The sequence below is a fragment of the Oncorhynchus tshawytscha genome, linkage group LG08 (assembly GCF_018296145.1).
Source record: "Oncorhynchus tshawytscha isolate Ot180627B linkage group LG08, Otsh_v2.0, whole genome shotgun sequence".
Taxonomy (NCBI): Eukaryota; Metazoa; Chordata; class Actinopteri; order Salmoniformes; family Salmonidae; genus Oncorhynchus; species Oncorhynchus tshawytscha.
In genome coordinates, this window is record NC_056436.1 from 71,960,325 (window position 1) to 71,969,997 (window position 9,673).

Genomic DNA, 9,673 nt, shown 5'->3' on the forward strand with positions numbered 1-9,673 from the left:
ATGGCAGAGAGTAGTTCTAGCCATCTGTACATGAGTGTTTTGTCTGATGGATCCAGTCATCCGATCCAGTAGAGGGCACCATCTCGTCAAGGTCATATGAGTGTAATTGTCTGACTAGTCTCGCGAGAATTTTCGAATCTTTTTTTTTTGCGGGAAAGAAATTCAGCTGATCCGCAAAAAAAAACATCACAAGCAGCTGGCGTGCAAACTCGTCGTTTGCTACTTTTGCATAGCCATTTACTATGCTTTGAGTGTTCTTTTGCAAATTGTATGTATACAACTAGTTAATAGCTTACATTTTCATCTTTGAACGATCAATCATCATGAGGTAACAAATAGTAATCAAGCTACAAGAAAAAGCAATAACGTTAACGATATCAAGTTCACATGTTTCACAGGTCTGCTCTCCTCCACACAGTAAGAAGAGCCAAATGGCGAAGATGCTCAAACTTGTGCAATACGAGCTTGTTGAGGTTTGTTACAGTACCCATTTGCAAATGTCTCACTAATTGTATGTTAAATGTCATAGACATACCTAGGTAACTAACGTGAAAAGGGCAACATTGGGTACTGTAACGTTAGCTAGCTGTCTTCTGTTTTCACCTTAGAAGGGTCCATCAAAAGATACACAGAAATCTAAAGCAACGGACAGTCATATTTCCCCAAATGTTTCTACCATTGAGAAAGCCAGTTTCCTTGATGAGTGCGATACTTATGGTGAGTTGAAAACAAACCTAAATAGTTTTTGGGGGGTACGAAAAATCATTAATGCCAAGATGTAATACAACAAATGACTACATTTGACCACCCAGGTAACCCACTGCACAGCACTGCCCTTGAGGAAGATTTCAGCCCAAACTTTGCTCAAAACAAAGAGGAAGTGGTGAAGGAGGGGGCAGCTAAGAGAAGATGGGGCCCATCCAAAAAGGTTAATAGTGCGACCCCAAAAAAACCCACACTGTCTGGGAGAGGTCAGACCAAACGGAGAGCTAGCAAAGTGGTCCAGCCAAAGGCATCTCAACAGAAAAATGTCAAACCAAAAGCCAGGTAAAACCTGCTTGTCACAATGTGTTACAAAGCCCCTTTGCTCTCATTTCTTTATGAAATGGAGAGGGGAAATAAGAAAATATCTACTAACGATGGAGCACAAGTTCTAATTGTAAACTTATTCTGTTCCTTTTCCTCCATTTATAATGGTCAGGCCCCAAAAAGAGATTGCAGAAGGGGCAGGTGAAGAGGATTTAACAGAAGCTCAGAGCGGGCCTGCTGCACCACAGAAAAACGCAGTCAGAAAGAAACAGGACACAGAAGTGGATGACTCAGTATGACATTACCCCCTATCGCAGTAACATAAGACACTGTTGCTAAGAGCAGTGTTACGTTATGTTGCCTGTGATGAGCTTAATGTCCTCTAATCACTGCTTACTAACAGAGGTCATCGGGCGAGGAGGAGGAAATTGAGGAGTCTGCTCCGGGCTCCAGTCCTCAACCTATTCATAAGAAACGTAGAACATCCCTGTCTTCAGAGAATCTTACGGATGAGGACATTAGTTGGGTAAGAACAGCTACTGCTCTTCCCAGTGAGTGACTAAATGTGAGATGTTTGTCACCTTTTCCTTTAAAAAACTAACATGTACTCCTTCCTTGTCATCTGTGATACATTTGCAACTTTTTGTTTGGATATGTTGCCTTTTTCCTGACCACATCAACCCTTCAGATTACAAAGGAAAAGGGGAAACTCAACCAGTTCTCTCACCCACAGAATCCAATTCAGAACAAGGCCAAACCAGACGATGTGCGAAAGCACAGGAAGTCCTCAGTTGAGAGGGGTCCGAGGGGGAGTTCGCTGGGTACGAGGGGGAAGTCCTCCTCAGGTAACAGCTAGATATCTATTCAGCACCACATCCTCCCAGACAGACATATGAGTCTCTCTCAAAACCACCTGAGTGAAATAACCACACTGCATGACTTAATTAATTTGTTTAAAATATACACCACAGAAATTAATCCATGTATTTTTTTTAGGAAGTGCTGGTCCTTCCAAAAGAGACCAGCAGAAACGAAGGAATGTAAAAAATCCCACTGATCTTGATGTGGTGTTGGACTCATTTTTGGAATTCGTGTCAGAGTATATGTGAGTTCCCATCAGTTTAGCATAGATAGACATCTTTAAAGTAATCATTATCTCAAGTAAAAAATGTTCTCCCTGTTTTTATTCAGGGATGCAGTGGAATCTAATTCAGTATTGCAGGCTATAGATGCTCTCTCAAGATCTTTTGAAGATCAACTCACAGAGAAGGTAACTCATTTTGGGTGACGAGTTGTCATACTTTGCAAAACCAAGTGGTGGAAAAAACCTTGTATTTAATTGATTATTATAGTGTTGCGCATCTTCAGGATGCCCAGCCCACAACAAAATACATTTTTTTTATGTATGTGTGTGTGTGTGTGTGTGTGTGTGTGTGTGTATATACATATATACGTACACAGTACGAGTCAAAAGTTTGGACACACCTACTCATTCCAGGGTTTTAATTTATTTTTTACTATTTTCTACATTGTAGAATACTAGTGAAGACATCAACACTATGAAATAAAACATGTAATCGTGTAATAACCAAAAAAGTGTTAATCAAATCTAAATATATTTTATATTTGAGATTATTCAAAGTAGCCACCCCTTGCCTTGACAGCTTTGCACACTCTTGGCATTCTCTCAACCAGCTTCATGAAGTAGTCACTTGGAATTAGTTTAAATTAATGTGTGCCTTGTTAAGTTAATTTGTGGAATTTCTTTCCTTCTTAATGCTTTGAGCCAATCAGTTGTGTAGTGACAAGGTAGGGGTGGTATACTGAAGATAGCCCTATTTGGTAAAAGACCAAGTCCATATTATGTCAAGCACAGCTCAAATAAGCAAAGAGAAACGACAGTCCATCATTACTTTGACATGAAAGTCAGTCAATCTGGAAAATGTCAAGAACTTTGCACAGTCACAATAACCATCAAGCTCTATGATGAAACTGGCTCTCATGAGGACTGCCACGGGAATGGAAGACCCAGAGTTATCTCTGCTGCAGAGGATAAGTTCATTACAGTTACTAGTCTCAGAAATTGCAGCCCAAATAAATGCTCCAGGGTTCAAGTAACAGACACATCTCAACATCAACTGTTCAGAGGAGACTGTGTGAATCAGGCCTTTGTGGTTAAATTGCTGCAAAGAAACCACTACTAAAGGACACCAATAAGAAGAGACTTGTTTGGGCCAAGAAACACGAACAATGGACATTAGACCAGTGGCAATCAGTCCTTTGGTCTGATGAGTCCAAATTTTAGATTTCTGGTTCCAACCGCCGTGTCTTTGTGAGACGCAGAGTAGGTGAACGGATGAACTCCACATGTGTGGTTCCCACCGTGAAGCATGGAGGTGCTTTGCTGTTGACACTGATTTATTTTGAATTCAAGGCACATTTAACCAGCATGGCTACCATAGCATTCTGCAGCGATACGCCACCCCATCTGGTTTGCGCTTATTTGTTTTTCAACAGCACAATGACTCAACACACCTCCATGCTGTGTAGGGCTATTTGATCAAGGAGAGTGATGGAGTGCTGCATCATATGACCTGGCCTCCACAATCACCTGACCCCAACCCAATTGACATAGTTGGACCGCAGAGTCAAGGAAGAGCATGAGTAGGTGTGTCCAAACTTTTGATTGGTACTAATATATAAAGTTGAAGTCAGAAGTTTACATACACTTAGGTTGGAGTCATTAAAACTAGTTTTTCCAACCCTTCCACACATTTCTTGTTAACTAGAGTTTTGGCAAGTTGGTTAGGACATTGTGCATGACACAAGTGGTTTTTCCAACAATTGTTTACGGACAGATTTCACTTATAACTCACTGTATCGTAATTCCAGTGGGTCAGAAGTCTACATACACAAGTTGACTACCTTTAAACAGCTTGGAAAATTCCAGAAAATGATGTCATGGTTTTAGAAGCTTCTGATTGGCTAATTGACATCATTTGAGTCAACTTGGAGGTGTACCTGTGGATGTATTTCAAGGCCTACCTTCAAACTCAGTGCCTCTTTGCTTGACATCATGGGAAAATCAAAAGAAATCAGCCAAGACCTCAGAAAAATAATTGTAGACCTCCACAAGTCTGATTCATCCTTGGGAGCAATTTCCAAATGCATGAAGGTACCATGTTCACCTGTACAAACAGTAGCATGCAAGTATAAACACCATGGGACCACGCATCCGTCATACCGCTCAGGAAGGAGACGTGTTCTGTCTCTAGAGATGAACGTACTTTGGTGCGAAAAGTGCAAATCAATCCCAGAACAACAGCAAAGGACCTTGTGAAGATGCTGGAGGAAACCGGTACAAAAGTATCTATATCCACAGTAAAACTAGTTCAATATCGACAGAACCTGAAAGGACGCTCAGCAAGGAAGAAGCCACTGCTCCAAAACCGCCAAAAAAAAAAGCCAGACTACATTTTGCAACTGCACATGGGGACAAAGATCGTACCTTTTGGAGAAGTGTCCTCTGGTCTGATGAAACAGAAATAGAACTGTTAGACCATAGTGACCATCGTTATGTTTGGAGGAAAAAGGGGGAGGCTTGCAAGCCAAAGATCACCATCCCAACCGTGAAGCACGGGAGTGACAGCATCATGTTGTAGGGGTGCTTTGCTGCAGGAGGGACTGGTGGACTTTACAAAATAGATGGCATCAGAGGTAGGAAAATTATGTGGATATATTGAAGCAACATCTCAAGACATCAGTCAGAAAGTTGAAGCTTGGTCGCAAATGGGTCTTCCAAATGGACAATGATCCCAAGCATTCTTCCAAAGTTGTGGCAAAATGGCTTAAGGACAACAAAGTTAAGGTATTGGAGTGGCCATCAGAAAGCCCTGACCTCAATCCTACAGAAATGTTGTGGTCAGAACTGAAAAAGAATGTGCAAGCAAGGAGGCTTACAAACCTGACTCAGTTACACCAGCTCTGTCAGGAGGAATGGGCCAAAACTCACCCAACTGATTGTGGGTCAAACATTTCGGGTAGCTTTCCACAAGCTTCCCAAGTTAAACAATTTAAAGGCAATGCTACCAAATACTAATTGAGTGTATGTAAACTTCTGACCCTCTGGGAATGTGATGAAATAAATAAAAGCTGAAATAAATCATTCTATGCTATTATTCTGACATTTCACATTCTTAAAATATAAAGTGGTGATCCTAACTGCCCTCAGACAGGGAATTTGTACTAGGATTAAATGTCAGGAATTGTGAAACTGAGTTTAAATGTATTTGGCTAAGGTATATGTAAACTTCCAACTTCAACTGTGTGTGTGTGTATGTTATATATATATATATATATTATTACGTTCCTACGGCAGTGAAAAACTATAGAGAAAACAACAACCTTTCAATGATACAACTTATCTTGTGTATGTTGAAAATTTGAATGTTTTCATTCACACATTTTCTTAATTTTTTATTTCCTTAGATAACTGCTTCAAAGGAGCTAAAATTCCTGAAAAGGGACAACGCAAAGGTAAAGCTTTTATTTAGATATGAACACTTCAAACACTAGATCTCGGGAAGCCTGTGGGCATGAGTGTCTGTGGTTATACTCTTGTCTCATGTTCTGTAGTTATTCTAGGACGACTAGGATATTCACTGTGTCCCATCATATTCATTTAAGGAAGTCAGTCATCAGCCTATTGTTGTTTTCTCAGATGAATGCTGCCATTAACCGTAAGAGAGCCAGGCTGCTCGAGGCCAAAAATGAACTTATAAGGTATGTTTTTTTTTCTTGCAAATGGAGTTAAAGCAAGGTTAACTGCTGAAGTAACGCAACAATTAATGTGATGTGTTTTATTTCTATATTATATGGCATGTAATAATAACCCAACAACACTACATCACAAAACAGAATACAGAATGTGAAACATCCCCTTGTTCTCTGCCAGGAGTGAGGCCCAATTGAGGGCCCTGCAGAAGGACCAGTCTCGACTTGAGCAGAGGCTAACAGACATACGGAAGGGAACCACTTTCTTGAAGGATCTGGGTCACCTGCACAAGAGCTACCTGGACCATAGAATAGCCCACCCTAACCAGGCAGAGGAGGTGAGGACATCAACAACAAGCCTTCTGTTCTTGTTCATCTAGTTACAGTTTAGGATTTAACCTAATGCTGACATCCAGTCACATACAACAATGTTTCTTAGTTATGGCCAAAGACTTTTATGGATGAGTCTTCAGAGGGCATGAATCAAATAAAATGTTATTTGTCACATGCGCCGAATACGACGGGTGTTGTCTTTACCTTGAAATGCTTGCTAACAAGCACTTCCCAACGATGCAGAGTTGTATTTTTTTTTGAGAATGGCAACACTAGAGGAATAAAATACACAGGAATGGAGCTATAAACTATGAACATAAGAGGCAGTGATAATAACCTATTATAGTAGCTTAAAGTGAGTTAAAGCACTGTTCTGTTGACATCTGTTCTCATTCCACAGTATGGCCCCTCCAGTCTACCAGCTCTTCTCCTGGAGGCCCGTGATGTGCTGGGGACTGAAGATCAGCTGAAGACTGTCAACGAGAGGCTGCAACAGGCTCTGGACAGAGTGGCTCACAACAAGTGAGCTCCAAGTTGCAAACTAAATGGTGTAAATTAATCAATCTCATTTGCGTGTGGACCTGCTACACAATTTTTTTTTAATGAATAATCCTGGCAATTAAACTTTAAGAGAGGGGCAGATGCATGCTCTCATCAAGGACAATAGTTTGAGCCTGTCTTGATGTTCTACAGGTATGCTCATGATATTTGGAGATACTGTATTGGTTGTATCTGACGAGAATTATGCTACACTCTTTTAAAGTGTTGATCAAAGGTCCTTTTGAGATTTGTATATTAAATCTCAAGTAAGGTATGTGTTTTAAAATAAATGTTTCAGTAATGAGTACCTTTTCTGGAAATGATTTGTGGATCAGCACCTTGCTGGAGGGTCATGTTGTCTGGTGGAAAAACTGCCATTTGAACTTGAACATACATTAATGTATATACAGTGAGCTCAAAGTATTGGGGCAGTGACATTTTTTGGGGGTGCTTTGTAGTGTTTGAGGATATTTTCATCCATATCAGGTGAACCGTTCAGAAATTATAGCACTTTTTGTACGTAGTCCCACCATTTTAGGGGACCAAAAGTGTTGGGATAAATTCACTTGTTTATTAAAGTAGTAAAAAGTTAAGTATTTGGTCCCATATTCTTAGCAGACAATTATTAAATTAAGCTTGTGACTCAAGACATTTGTTGGAAGTGTTTGCTGTTTGTTTGTTTCATATTATTTTGTGCCCAATAGAAATGAATGGTAAGTAATGTATTGTGTCATTTTGGAGTCACTTTTAATGTAAATCGGAATAGAATGTTTCTTTAACATTACAGATAATCCTGAATGAATTGCAAATAATGACTGAGAAAGTAAGACGCACAAGCATCATACCCCCAAAACCTCTGACCATTAAAATAACGGGAGGTTAGCATTTTTTGGGAGGTACGATACTTGTGCATCTAACTTTCTCACTCAGATTTGTAGTCACAAACTTGATGAAGTCATAGCGTGCTATGAATATGGGACCAAATATGTAACTTTTTGCTACTTTAATACACAGGTGAATTTGTCCCCTAAAATGGGGAGGGGGGGGCACAAAGTGCTGTAATTTCTAAAGGGTTCACCCGATATGGATGAAAATACCCTCAAATTGAAGTCCAATGTGCTGGAGAATAGAGCCAAAATAACAAAATGTCACTGTACAAATACTTTTGGAGCTCACTGTACATGTATTTCTGAGAAATCACATGGTGGCCAATCCCTATTTAGGAATTATTGCCTTTCCTACCCTCAGTATTTGGCATCAACCTTATTTAGTCATGTAATGTGTTCTGCAGGTGTGGCTACCTTGTCAAACCTGCTCACTTACTGGCCAACAGAGTCTGGTGGAGTTTTCATTCAATGGGGGTTTCAGTAAATGTATTTTAAATCATCCCTTTAAATACGGTGCACCTTTTTATTTAGAATTGTGTAGACAGACTCAATAAAATATATCGAGAGAAGGGGTTCAGAATATAGGGATCAATGAAAGAAAGCCATCTATGCATATTCGCCTGTTTCTAGTATATTCTAAAATACTCTGTTGTAGATTATTTAGGCACATTTTAGGGTTAAGAAAAGTATGGATCATTTAAAAATGAAAAAAAGTGTTTTGATTCATCCTGAAAGTTGTCATATTGGAAGGTGGAAAAAAGTGTTTTGATTCATCCTGAAAGTTGTCATATTGGAAGGTGGAAAAAAGTGTTTTGATTCATCCTGAAAGTTGTCATATTGGAAGGTGGAAAAAAGTGAAGACGCTTTTTCCACTTGGAACCGGTAGGTTCGCAAGACCTTATTCATGGTTCCTCTCGCTTAAAGGTTGTTTAACTATTAGGGAATTACGCCATATTCTGATCTTGATTTATCTGTAGACCCCCCCACCACATAATTTATTCGACCTCCACCTCAAACGAATAGGGGGCGAATAACATGCTATGATCATGCTTAAAATCAGGGATCCGCAAAATAAGGGAATTACGTTTCATTTTCACGCGCATAACTCCAGCTGGAATCTGGAGAACAGCGTTAACAGGAAAGTAAATATATTTATTTACATTTTATTATTGCAGAAACACCAGTATACATACAATAAGTATACAAACAGACAATGATAACATGCTAGGGGGTACAACAAATTACGGATTTATACAAAGACCTTAAAAGATACACACGTATTGATTTAGCTTTCTTTTTGGGAGAATGTTCTTAATGTACTGCTACAATTCCTTATAGAAAACATGGAAGAGTGTTTATTAATTAATTTACATTTATGAATCTGAAATGTTACCATTAGCACAATTCGATTGAGGTAAATTATTTTCTTTATCCTTATTGCAGTTAAGGAACCCGAGCAGCACATTCTCCCATAATAAACAAAAGTCATCAAGAATATTAACAATGATAAAACTAGAAATATCTTTCCATGATTTCTTTACATATAGACAATGCCAAAATAAATGCAAAACTGCTTCTGGATGTTCAACACAAAAAGTACAGTTAATGTATTTAAAAAAAAAAGTTTCTTCAGGTAATGATTCGCTGGGTAATACTGATCAGGTATTTGTGTGGTAATAACCATACTTTTTTCCAACAGATATTATTGACAAATGTATTCCAGTAAATGGTGACGTGAGTAATAGAAATAAAGCACATATAGATCTGTTGTTCTGAGGGAGCAAGGATAAATGCATTTTTTTCTATTGAGGAGTCAACTGGATTAAGAGAGGGTAGCTCAAGAAGATGAGATCTGGTTACACCTCTAAACAACATGAGAGTTGAAGATGGAATAGTATCAAAGACTTTAGCGAACTATCTAGGACTTGGTGTAACAGGGATATTGTTACGATATAATTGAGTAACAATCCTAATGCATTAAAAAGTTGACTCACCAGCAGGATATGATTATTAAACCAGTTCTTAAAAAATAAATTCACTGGAAGTTATTCTGTAGGCTTCTTTGGAAATTCCGTCCTTTGTCAAGGTGTGTACTTTAGGCCCGCCCACAC

The 9,673-nt window shown here is 39.1% G+C and overlaps 1 protein-coding gene across 4 annotated transcripts; it reads left to right on the forward strand.

The window, feature by feature from the left end:
• The first annotated feature begins 161 nt into the window (after positions 1-161).
• Positions 162-6,980, forward strand: cenpu (centromere protein U). Of its 4 annotated transcripts, none has more exons than XM_024428889.2 (13): positions 162-268; positions 399-473; positions 609-717; positions 813-1,047; positions 1,202-1,322; positions 1,433-1,555; positions 1,763-1,874; positions 2,026-2,134; positions 2,221-2,299; positions 5,518-5,565; positions 5,750-5,811; positions 5,984-6,140; positions 6,536-6,980. In XM_024428889.2, exons 2-13 carry the CDS (start codon positions 432-434, stop codon positions 6,659-6,661), a joined length of 1,323 nt encoding a protein of 440 aa, XP_024284657.1. In that variant the 5' UTR covers positions 162-268; positions 399-431; the 3' UTR covers positions 6,662-6,980. The 4 variants fall into 4 exon arrangements, with proteins under 4 accessions (XP_024284657.1, XP_042181833.1, XP_024284656.1 ...); XM_042325899.1 differs by having other exon boundaries at positions 612-717; XM_024428888.1 differs by having other exon boundaries at positions 164-328; positions 419-473.
• Positions 6,981-9,673: the final 2,693 nt, after the last annotated feature.

Coding starts and splice junctions, on each gene's coding strand:
- cenpu (XM_024428888.1), top strand. Junction 474..608: donor TGCAATACGAGCTTGTTGAG/GTTTGTTACAGT, acceptor TTTTCACCTTAG/AAGGGTCCATCAAAAGATAC. Junction 5,566..5,749: donor TGAAAAGGGACAACGCAAAG/GTAAAGCTTTTA, acceptor TTGTTTTCTCAG/ATGAATGCTGCCATTAACCG.